This window comes from Branchiostoma floridae, chromosome 1 (assembly GCF_000003815.2).
Source record: "Branchiostoma floridae strain S238N-H82 chromosome 1, Bfl_VNyyK, whole genome shotgun sequence".
Taxonomy (NCBI): domain Eukaryota; kingdom Metazoa; phylum Chordata; class Leptocardii; order Amphioxiformes; family Branchiostomatidae; genus Branchiostoma; species Branchiostoma floridae.
In genome coordinates this window covers 15,751,489-15,763,395 of record NC_049979.1, presented here as the reverse complement: position 1 = coordinate 15,763,395, position 11,907 = coordinate 15,751,489, and the positions used below count along the sequence as shown (strand labels likewise).

At 40.7% G+C, this 11,907-nt stretch overlaps 2 protein-coding genes across 2 annotated transcripts; one reads left to right on the top strand and one right to left on the bottom strand.

Annotated features, from left to right (window-relative positions):
- Positions 1-1,155: 1,155 nt before the first annotated feature.
- Positions 1,156-6,677, bottom strand: LOC118412354 (RNA-binding protein 34-like). The gene is made up of 11 exons (XM_035815172.1): positions 6,506-6,677; positions 5,327-6,196; positions 4,984-5,185; positions 4,532-4,591; positions 4,225-4,268; positions 3,955-4,038; positions 3,646-3,709; positions 3,481-3,523; positions 3,215-3,333; positions 2,900-3,004; positions 1,156-2,540 (listed from the first exon to the last, which is right to left on the bottom strand). The coding sequence occupies exons 1-11, from the start codon at positions 6,526-6,528 to the stop codon at positions 2,328-2,330; spliced, it is 1,827 nt and encodes a 608-aa protein (XP_035671065.1). The 5' UTR covers positions 6,529-6,677; the 3' UTR covers positions 1,156-2,327.
- Positions 6,632-11,721, top strand: LOC118412190 (anaphase-promoting complex subunit 5-like). The gene is made up of 7 exons (XM_035814913.1): positions 6,632-6,769; positions 7,745-7,964; positions 8,155-9,448; positions 9,658-9,770; positions 10,100-10,316; positions 10,587-10,792; positions 11,258-11,721. Exons 2-7 carry the CDS (start codon positions 7,770-7,772, stop codon positions 11,573-11,575), a joined length of 2,343 nt encoding a protein of 780 aa, XP_035670806.1. The 5' UTR covers positions 6,632-6,769; positions 7,745-7,769; the 3' UTR covers positions 11,576-11,721.
- The last annotated feature ends 186 nt before the right edge of the window (positions 11,722-11,907 follow it).

Here is an 11,907-nt window from a genome sequence, read left to right as displayed (position 1 = left end):
TGCAACAATGAAGTTTTGATTGGCTTTCGGATGATGTCCCAAACAGGTATGCCCACTTGAGAAGTATGACCAATCTTGACTGAAACTGGCTGGGAGTATTATAGTAGTTCGTTGTACAGATTTTGAGAATGTTTATGTGAGAGAATGGTTTGACTTTATTCTTATGGGCATATTGGGCGATCATGGATGCACCGATCGTATGAAATCGGTTTGATTATTGTGAATGCAATGTTCCCTGATCCTTTGACAAAGTGGACCGTTGTACAAGGCATGGTGGGCATGGCAGACCAGGGCAGTGTTAGTTAGCCTATGTGTTCTGTGGGACCAGGCTTGTGATCCATGTAGTCATATTGTAGTCTCCCTCATAGGCAACTGGCTGTCCCTTTTGTTCTAACCAGTTTGTCCTTGGTTAGCTGGCTAGATAAAGTAACAAAAGTGACAGATGTCCCTTGGAGTACTGGTAGCTCCTTCCAGTAAATAAAGGTATGCTCCATCAGTGAATTAACCACAGTGTTTACAGAATTGAAAGACTTGATTTCTTCCAGTTGTATAAGAGCAATACATACATAACATGCTGTCTGCCATGATCACCATGCCTCAACCCTTCTACGTGGGCCAACTGTAAAATTTAAGACCTCCAAATGCTAGTGAGATAAATCTATTTCTGTGATAAAGAGAGCAAAAAACTGTCATTTCAGATTGTTCATATAGTCATTCAATGTCATTATTTTCACAGAGAACTTCAGTGAAGGTAAAAGAAATCCATATATTTCATGAAGTTTTATACACAGTTTTATGCAATGCTACCGAGAAGCAGACATTTTCCAGTCTGCATATATGTAGTGGACTGGATTTTTATTCTTATCCCCATTATTTAATGTATTTGTTGCCAAAAGGTCCCTTATTTGTTTATATTATTGTGGATATCTCAATATTTTGATGTTGATTTTTGTACAGTAATTTTAAGGAATTGGAGAGAGTACAGGAGAGGAAGACAATGTCAATCGAATTCCAGAGGCCAAAAATTGGAATATTTACAGTATGTTCTTGTGCTGATTCCATACCTGGCCACGCCTTAATCTGAGCTGCATCTAACCATGCATTGTGCCACATCATTGGCCTATTGAAATAGCAAATCAGAGAGATAACGTGTAAATTGAGGGAACACCTCCACATTTTTTATTCTTCCCTTCTTACCCCTATCCCTTGTACATGTTATTGGTCTTTTCCTGGTATATTGGTGAGGAATAACTCGGCTTATTTGCTGAATACAGGAAGAGAATTTTTGTCAGAAAATTCCAATGATGTATACTGCCATTATTCCTACTTCCAAATTAATTATTACGATGCGTGGCTGAGAATCTTGTAGATATTTCTCTTGTAGACATTACTACACGAGTCTTGATGGAACATTTCTGTGTGCTTACTTGACAACCACTAGATAAAATAAATCGTCATTTTACATTCAAGTGGAGACTGCTGTGTTGCATCTTTTCTGTTTGATGTGTGGATTACTCAATAAAATATCTTTTATGGACAGTTTTGTGAAGGTTAACTTTGGTGATACAAAGATGTCAAGTACATGTATTCAAGCACCGACACATAAGGTGCATTACTCAAGCTTGTCTTTCTTTTATAGCATTTGTTAGTTGGCACTGTAACAGTGTAACTACTGGCCACAAATTAGTTGTTCCGGGAATTGCTCAGTAGAAATTTGATCATTTGAAAGAGTTTGTCAAAACTTTATAGCTAACTATTCTCCAAGTAGTTGGGTTTTTTTGTGTGTGTTTGTATCAGGCTGTCTATTTTGTCCTGTTTTCTTATTACCAGTCAAAGAAGGTTGACGGATAAAAAGAAAACCTTACAAAATAGCCTGATACAAATGCTAAAAAAACAACCAGCTGGAGCCTAACTTCTGCTTTGAGTATAATAGCTACCTTCTGTAACAAACTGTTGATTCATGGTACATTTAAAACAGGAAGAAAGTAAAAAGTGTTTTAATTTTGCTGGCTAGTTGAAAAAGCTTAACTGTCTTACATTACTAGGTTGCAAGAATTGTGTTGTCAATATCATCGTAAATGGAAAGGACAAGAGATCTAGAACTACTAAAAACAAATATAATGGGGAAAACTAAGATCATTGGCTGTATATCAAATTTAATACAAAGGACTCACAGACATCTGTTACGGAAATATAAAGCTTACCTATGCTTCCAACATAAAAGGAATTATCTAGAGAATAGTACTGTATTTCACATTAATTTCAGCACTTCATACTCATCATGCAATTTGCCTTGGAGGGCATGTGGGCAGGCAAGTACCAGGTAATCATTTTCCTCTAGATTTCATCCCTCCCTTGAACCCAGGCTTGTTTCTCCACCTCTCTTTCTTCCCTCCTTGTTTCTTCTTTAATCCCATTGCTTTATCCTTGGGCTGGAACTTGTCCTTCCTGTGGGATTTGAGGCCTTGGTCACTCTTTTGGGAAAACTTGCCCTTCAGGAAGGGTTTGTTGCCTTTTGATGCTGAGCCTGACCCAAAGCTGTGATAAAACTATTAAGGAATAATCAACAGTCTGCATTACCATTTCTACTTACAATGAAGAAAATTGCAGGTGAAAAATAAAACACATTTGCTGATAATTAGATACTTGTACATTATGATCTTTTGGCTTTTAATACATAACAGATTATGATAGAAATAATCATCTTAACAAAAACAAGTGAAGTCACTTTTTTCATTTACTTTTTTCTATTTCTCCGTAATATGTAATGTGATGACATCTTAGAGTCTAATAACGTAATGAACTTAATGATCATGTTGTCTTGTCATTGGCATGAAAGCCTTTCTGCAGTTCATGAAGGTCTGCAGGACTTTTCTATGTTGGCTTTTAGAAAGGATATTGTGTTCTTGACTTTTTCTTTCTTGACAGCCCTCTTCACCCTGATTTTTCTTCCAGAAAATGTTTTTTCATTCAGTCTGATGGCTAGACCTACAGATGCAGAGTCCTGTATGGGAAATAGTGAGCATGAACATGAACACAAAAAACACTGGTGTTCTTTATGCAACAACACATCCAGGATACAGGGGACGTGTGACAATTGGTCAATACTTGTTCATTGCTCTTAAATGACAACAGTTTTTAAAAAGTCTATCTGATTACAGAAAATAGCATTGAATAGTTTACAAAATATGAAGGAAACAGCTGGAGCACACACCTGAAACAGCACATAACCAAATCCCTTGCCCAGCCCAGACTTGCTGTCCCTGATGATCCTGACCCCCTCCACCTCCCCACACTGAGAGAAGTGTTCATACACTGAGTCATCCTCAACATCTGGGAATGGAACAAAATGGCATTTGTACAGGTAGGGAGTATTGGAACAGTAAGGCATTCAGGCTAATAATGCTTTAAATCCACTAAAATGTAATGTAATTAGAATGTGATGTGATTTGAGAAACTTGATTGATGCTGTATACTCACCAAAGGGAAGGTTGCCAACAAAGATAGATAACTTGTGGTCAAACTGGGAAAAAGGAGACAAATCAATGGTTAATGGCTTGGTATTTAACAGTAAGAACCATTATCTTAAGTGAGTGAAATACAGGAAAATCAAATATTATGAAGACTTCTTAAGTTGGCTGATACCTTTTTGCTGTTGCTAGCCAAGTCCACTCTAATATGGTGTGACCCTCCAACTATTGTACCATTCCTGAATACACACAAAACATACAAAAGGTAAGTAGATACATTGTAATCCTTACCATCTAAAGAGGAGAACAAGGGACCTGAGTATTCCACTTTGGTTCAATGATGAGACACAAAAAAACAGACAAAATTTGAAAACTATCAAGACATAAAGAACCATAGAATTCTAAGTAAACATTGGATATTGCCAATGACTTAATATGTTATATGTGTACATTTTCAAGAGTCTGTGTGCAGCATAGCCCTAACCTTTTGAGTGCAGCCTGTGCTGATGCCTCTTCTGTGAACACCACATAACAGTTCATGTTCTTCTTCTTCTCCTGGATCTCTTGTCTGTCATGGAAATCATCAAGAGAAAGTCAGATACAGCGTTGTACAGACCAATTTAACAATGCAAAAATCCTTCAAAAGTTCAAGACAAAATATTTCTTCCTTAATGGGACTATAACTATAAGGTTCACACGGACATGTGCAGAAGGTACTACTTTTTGTATCTGGACACAAGAATGTAACAGATACCTCATCATGGCTACTCTCTTGGAGACATTTGGATTAGACTGAGCCTGGAATAAAATGGTAATAAAGGTGAAGTTATAAACTGGTCATGTAAAATGTAACAAATACAATTTTCATTTCTAATTTCAAACTTTGTCAACAAATAGGGAAGCAACAGTTGCTAGAAAAATCTGTTCATTTGAACAGTTTTCCTCGATACCTATACCTTCAACCTCCAATTTGCACCCATCACATTAAGCTTTTTCTAGTTGATAATAGCTTTGTTTTCACTGGCCGAAGCTGTAGCACTTTGGTCAATAGATAAACTTACTATTGATCTGAACCGGACTGACTCGATTTCACCAAACTTCCGGAACATCTTCTTCAACTCCTGTTGGAACATCAGTCAAACAAAACAGTTACTCTATGATGTTAGTTGATTGTTAAAGTAGTAATAATAAATTCTTACTGAAAAAGTATAGATTATACGACACATTGCTTACTGTTGCTGTTATTTATAGTGTTAAAGCATGTACTATGTGTGTTTCTTTTTTCGTACTAGCCTTTCGTACTGCCTAGCCTCTTTCACAGATTAACAGTAGACTGCGCATGGGTAAGTCACAACACAAATGCCCGGTGCAAATAAACAAGGAAAAATAAATTTGAGTGTACAGGAAAAACTGATTTGAATGTAAAGGACAGGACAAGTGTTTTAAGCGGGTTAGTATTACATGTATTTACATATATACAAGACGTGTATAACGGTGTATTTCATTTCTGTACCTTCTTTGTTGTGCTAACAGGCAGGTTCCCAACAAACACTGTCCTCTGGTCCCTCTCAGGATCACGCAGCCTCTTGCCAGGAGTTGGGTTTGCATCTTCCAGTTCAGTGATGGTCATCATCTTCTTCTTTTCCTCCTGTTTCTTCTTTACTTGCTCCTTCCTAGTCTGTTCCGCTTGGTCTGCATTCTTCAGGAGTGACTCTCTTCAAAAGTTCAGAAGACAGAACAAATCAACTATCAGTATGCTATATGTATTACATGTACCTATTTGTCATAAATATTTAAATTAACAAAGGATGGAAAGATACAGGAGCATATGAAGCTTTAAGTTTGATAATCTGTACCTTTCTGATAAAATCTTGGAATCACGCTTTTTTTTCTTTCTTGATGTCTCATCTTGGTCTTCAAGATCCTTTTTTGCATTCGGGTCCTTTGATTGCTGAGACACAGGTGATTTCTTGACCGTGTTCTTACTTCCCTGTACATTGGCACTTCCTGCTGTGCCATCTTTATTGTCTAGAGTATCAGATGCTGGAACTGAAATCGTGGCATTAGTTTTCTTCTTCTTTCTCTTCCTCTTCTTCTTGAGTGGCTCAGAATTCTCAGAAACTTGAACCTGGCCTGTGTCTTCTACAGTCACTTGCTCTGTAGTTCCCTGTGTGCTGTCTGATAACTTCCTCTTTCTCCTTTTCTTCGTGTTTTTAGGCAACGTAGTGGTATTTTCAGGTGGAGTCTTTGATCCTCCTTTCACAACAGGGACATCATCGACTGATGATTTTTTTACAGGTTGTCCCTCTGCTGGTATCATGCTTTTGTTCTTTCGCTTTCCTTTCTTAGACCCTTGACTTTGACTTTGAGTGTTGTCTGCTGTTGCTGTTGTTGTTGCTGACCTTGTTGTTGTCTGGGGGCTTTGCACTGTGTTATTTGACTCCTCTTTGCTACTCATCGTCTTAAGTTCCTTCACTTTTTTCTTGGAAGAAATAGTACTATCCTCAGCTTTCCTTTTACCATGCTGCCGCACAGAGCTGGAGTTGTTACTACTGCCTATCCCAGGGGATGAGCTAAAAGGTGATGTTGGACTGAAAAGGGCTGACAGATCTGATAGTACAGATTCTGTCTTAAGTTTCTTCTTTGCAGAACTGTTGGGAGTCTTCTGCTTTGCCAAGAAGTTGGCGACACCCCCAACAGTGTATCCATCAAGAAATAATCCAGCACTGCATCAAGAAGGAAAATGGTTGATTTTATATGAACATCTAAAAATCAACTGGAATGCAGCAGTATAAGTTGTTTTTAAAGCATTATTGTGTAGAAATAATACCATACATGTATCATAACGACCATTTGTGTCCAATTTGGACGAAAATATTCTGCATGTATCGTACTGTGCAAGCTGTGTCCAGCCCAGGCAGACGATATGGTTCCCCCCTCCCACAGTGCTGACTTAAACGTCATGAGAAAGAGCACTGGTTGAGCTTATGGTTATTCTTTGGACAACATGCAACGGTTAAAATGCCGGCACTTACCTCATGATTTTCTTTGACTCCATTCCTAACCTTTAAATGTTGATATTGACGATTCAAACCCCTACTTGCCTGGTAACACGCGCACACATGCAAACTTTTACAGGTCAAAGGTTACCATTACTGCCCATCATGCATCATGGTCATGCCCGCCATTTTTGTAGCCAGGAAGATTCTTCTCTCGATATCTTGTGCAATTTTTGCCCAAAACAGCCTTTTTTTTGCTGATCAACGTCTCCTGAAGAGCAGCAACGAAGTATAGTTTAAGTAAGTATTGCACAGAGTTTCCTGCCTTTCATGAATTTGGAAGAATGTCATGCATTCCATTTCCCAAATTGTGTTGTGGCATTCCCTGGGGACCCCCAATCTGACAGCTGACGTGAGGATGACAAAAAAATGTATTAATTTCATCTAAGATGTTCTATCCCAGTTTCAGGCTCTAAAACTTTTTTTTTCGTGCTTCCTGCAGAAGAGTATACATGGAAATTGCATTATTACTACTAATCAAACGATTCAAAGACTTCTAATGGACAGGTACGTAATTCTTTTAACAATAACTAACAGGCCTCGAAATTAACTTTTCCCCCTACTGTCCCAGAAGTGTTCCCAAAAATAAATTCCAATCGTCCCGAAGTGAGGATGGATGGTCCCACGTAGGAAGTATGTATTACAACAATAAATATAATGTTGAGTCAGACTCAGAGTACAAAATTTCTGTATAACTAATTGTCAATTACATGTATACAATAAACTCGAAATCAACGCAGATTCAAAAACATGTCTTGTCCAGAAATTTGAGACAAACCAAACATAACAAGTGGAGGTTGGGAAGAAAAACTTTTTAACTGGTGATTTTGGGCCATCAGAAGGAGAATTATTATCTTCTGACATTAAAGATGTACACTGTTTGTGTAGAACTTTAGGACTTACATGTCGAATTTCCTTCGGAAGATTTTACTCCATGTAAATAAACGCCGTGGCGCGCAGCTGGGAAAATCTTTTTTTTCAACCTCCTTGGGAGAATCGAGCAGATCATCAGTAAATAAGCTGCCACCAAGCTCCCGTTACCCCAGTTAACTTCTCAATAAAACTAAAAATTACATTCTGATGTTGATAATTTTTTTATCGTCCCAAAAAAGGTCCCAAAGTGATTTTCTAGTGTTCCCGGCCTAAATTTTTGTTGCCCCGGGCCTATGGGACTATGTTAATTTCGAGCCCTGAATAACACTTCATAATTTCCAGGACAGAGAGTACTGTTGTGAATGCCATGGATGCTCTCCAGGGAGACCTGTTCCACCCGACCCCCGGGGCAGTGACGGCTGACCACAGTGGGGGGATCATGCCCGACCCCCCCTGGCGGGAGTGGGTCACCCCCCACAAGATCTCCCTCCTGATCCTGATCAGTGAATATGTGCAGAGTAAGGCTGAGCGGAGTCAGGGGATAACAGATGTCTTCACTAAGGTATAATAATACTTCTTCATTAAATTTAAAAGGTCTTTGTTGAGTTTAAAACACAAAAGTCAGTCTCAATACCTTTTGTTTCTTCATGTCATTATACACTGAAATAGTATTTGCATGCATGATGCAAAACCATTTTGATATACATGTCATGTGTAACGGCATATTTTTAACCTTATAATGTTTCTTGCAGACTCTGCTGTTTGGTGTTCGACTACAGCGTAACTTTTCCCTTGCCCTTCTGAAGTGGATCCAAAGTCCAGACGAGACACTTGCAGACCTGCGCAGAGAGGTGGAGAAACTGGCTGAAGGGGATCCCTCAACAGCAGAGACTGTTGTTGGATGGCTGGACAACAAGCTGAAGGAGATGGCACAGGATGGACTGATGGTGCTAACAGACTTCATGCAGTCTTTAGAACAACTGTTTAACCTGTCAGCTGAGGGGGAGGAACCACTGCTGCAGAGGGCAGGGGTGGTGGGTATGTTCATCAGAAGGATGGTGCTGGCCTTCGACAAGCTGTCCTTCAGCCAGGTGTCATCCCTTTACGAACTGCTGATGGAGTACTGCCAGGAAGGAAAGTCATCAGTGAGGGACAACCTGGATACAAGCGATGCGATGGAGATGGCAGATGAAGGGGAAGGCATGCGGAGAGAGGACTTGGAGGTCGGTAAGGAGGATTCAACGATACTGTCCTATCGCCAAGCGCAGTATTACCTTTCTTTGGGACTTCAGAATAACTACAATGATGCAGAGGCATCATCACCGGCTGAGTTGCAGCAGCAAGTACAGAGACTCCTGAAGAGCAACCCGCTGTTTGTGGAAGCACACTACCTGAGTTATCTGAACAGTATGAATGTGTACGAGTGGTGTGGAGCAGTACAGAGCCTCCATCTTTACTTTGACCGCTTTTCCCTCCACTCACAACACAACCAGCAGAGTAAACCTAACGAGGATGCGATGGCAGCGAGAAGCTACCGATATGCTGCGTTGAACCTCGCTTCGCTACACTGCCGGTTCGGGCACCGCGAGGAAGCCATGGCAGTTCTCCAGGAGGCGATACGTCTGGCACAGGTTACTAACGACAATGTCTGCCTTCAGCATGCACTTATTTGGCTGAGCCGTCTGGAGCAAGATGAATCCAAAGTGGCCATGCTCCTGCAGCGGTCTGTCATCCGTGCCAGCGTGCTAACCCTTCCCTACCTGGCCTCCATGGCTGTACAGATGTTCACCAAGCTGAAGGCACAGGCAGGGTTAAAGCCAGCCAGAGTGTTTGAGTACCTCGCCAAAAGTAACAGCCTGAACTGCCTGCACTATATCCCCGAGCTGGTGGCATCGTGCTTTGCTCTACAGACGGCGCTGTGGCAGATGTACGGGAAGAGCGCCATGTCCCTGCTGAACATCCAGCTGCTGCTGCACGGCAGTGGGAACCCCACAACCAACCACTGGGACAAGGAGCTGGGCTGCCTGGTGCTTTCTCACCTAGCAGGTAGAACTATAATATAGTATAAGGTATTTTGCTGTAGAGGCATTTGTACTAGTAGGTAAAACATGCATATCATCATTACCACATATTTTAGTACATGTATCAATACCTCAACAAGGGACTGTTTTAGATAGAAAGACTGCATAATATTCTGTTCCGTTTTCCCCCTCACACATTACCTCTTACCTTGTGTCTTGAATCTTGATTTGCAGTGATCCATGCTGACCAGGGGAATTACACCTGTGTGTATGAGATCTTGCAGCTGCTAAAGGAGAAATTCCACCATATCAAGAAGAATGCCAGGGTCTGGATGTTTGCAGAACAGGTTTGTTTTGCATAAATGGTGAATTAACCCAAAGTGTAACACACCAGTTTTACAAAGACCAAACTGGTACAGGTTTGATCCACTCTCACTGGGGCATACTCCTACTCTTGGCAAGACCACTAGCGGGTTCTACCTCCAAAGTTATAACTCATGAGCTAAGTAAAAACCTTTAGTAGCTTTACAACTGCTACATAAAAAAAGAGATTAAATGGTGTTTACTTTGTGATTTTTTATATTTTAATGTTCTGGAGATTCTGTTATAAGTTGGTTTCACTGGTATCGTATGTGTAGTTTTGTATTTCCTTCTGTAACTATGTATTCCTCAATAGTGCATCAACTTTGACCGAGCACTGAGGAACCACAAGTGGACTGCTGCGGAGACTGCCATCACGAGTCTGGCAGCGCTGGACAACACAGAGGCCCAGTACAGGAGAGCACTACTGCTGAAGGAGAAGGGTGACAGTGTGGGGGCCTGTAAACATCTACAGGAACTACTGCAGAAGTGCAGGGAGGAGCCCTCCACCACAATCACAGAGATACATGCAGGTACATGGTTTAGCAATTTTTTAGTTAGCAAGCTCAGAATAACAGGTAGTAAGCAGCTAAACTTGAGTATGGTAAGTAGAGTGACTTGATTTAGCATTAAATAGAATTGCAGTTTTGATTTTCATTCAATTTAAACATGTAGCACATTTGTATTGCAAATTTACACGTGTTACAATTACACATTTCCTCATGCCAAAAATGCCCCACAACGCATGTGCCTTGTGTATCCTATGTGTTTTACTCAACATTTACATCTTTACCCATCTGTAGGTGTACTGCTGGCTCTGGGGGAGGTGTACACTGCTGCTTCCAACCTCACCACAGCCAACAGCTACTTCCTGCAGTGCCTGACACTGTGTAAGGAGCACCACCTGAACCACATGGCCACCATGGCACAGCTCAACATCGCACACATCCAGCTACTCATGAAGCTACCCACTCAGGCACTAGCTCTGACAGAACAAGTCATGCCACAGGTATGGTTCATGTTCCGGATACAATATTACGAATACAGTTCAATACTGGTACTTACCTTACACTAGGCTACTGATAGTGTACTGTGGATTGACTTTTATTGTTACCAGTACCTACTGTTAGCCTGGGTACCATCCTATTTCTACCGGGGTTCCCTACACTCACTTCCCTAATTAGGGGTAGCGAGTGTAAGGAGCCCCGGTAGAATACGGATGATACTCAGGCTAACCTACTGTTGTTTGAATCATCCATTGTTTTTACTGAAATTATTTCCTCTTCAACATCACCTATCTCCAAATAGTTTGCTTTCTCTTTAGTACATAGTACATGTGAACAAAAAAGCCAAGTATAGAACATGACTTAAATCAGGCTAGAGTTACCTGTCATTTTCTTCCTTCTGTCCCCTCATTGGAAATTTTTTGCATATGTTGAGAAGTGGTATCATAACTGTTTGTCTTTCTGTCCAGGTCCTGTCTCACGGCTCGCTCTACAACAGATCTCGTGCACAGTTCCTTCTGGCAAAGTGCCAGCTAGCATCTTCTGATCCCAAACACCCTACTCAGAGGAAGGCAGCCATCTTGTCGGCCATCGGCACCCTAGGCATCGCTCTGGAGGGTTTCCAGAAAGTGGAGGCCCCTGCGCGAGTAAAGGACGTTCTGTACTATCAGGCTCAGTTGTATAACGAGGTGGGGAACTCAGCAGACAGGAACAGGTGTGCCCTGCAGTTCCGCCAGTTAGACCAGCAGGTACCCACCAACCCCACACAGATCCTCAACATCTTCTGATCAAAGAAATATGGATCATCTAGATTGAAGGCATTAAAAACTAAATTGAAACAACCAGAAGACTGGTTTTCCATACCAATTGTAGGACCTTCTTCAATTGCCTCATAAGGCATCTTTCTAAACTCTTCATTGTAACAATTGTTTATGAATATACTTTTATCAGGCATATACAATATGATCTTGATAAAATATACTGTAATTCCTGATTTTTTCACTGTAATATTATGTTCACGGTTTTCACGGTGACGACTATAGCGTGAACTTATCATTACCGATAAAAAATAATTCACAGACTTTTTTCATGCGCACTTGCCTCGACAGTGAACATTTAG

What these genes read in the sequence shown, in the direction of transcription:
- LOC118412190 (XM_035814913.1), top strand. Translation starts at nt 7,770, where the DNA reads ATGGATGCTCTCCAGGGAGACCTGTTCCACCCGACCCCCGGGGCAGTG. An exon ending in TAACAGATGTCTTCACTAAG is followed by an intron (nt 7,965 to 8,154) that starts GTATAATAATAC and finishes TGTTTCTTGCAG; the next exon opens with ACTCTGCTGTTTGGTGTTCG. An exon ending in CAGAACAAGTCATGCCACAG is followed by an intron (nt 10,793 to 11,257) that starts GTATGGTTCATG and finishes CTTTCTGTCCAG; the next exon opens with GTCCTGTCTCACGGCTCGCT.
- LOC118412354 (XM_035815172.1), bottom strand. Translation starts at nt 6,528, where the DNA reads ATGGAGTCAAAGAAAATCATGAG. An exon ending in GAGTCAAAGAAAATCATGAG is followed by an intron (nt 6,197 to 6,505) that starts GTAAGTGCCGGC and finishes TTCTTGATGCAG; the next exon opens with TGCTGGATTATTTCTTGATG. An exon ending in CAGTCCGGTTCAGATCAATA is followed by an intron (nt 4,269 to 4,531) that starts GTAAGTTTATCT and finishes ATTTTATTCCAG; the next exon opens with GCTCAGTCTAATCCAAATGT.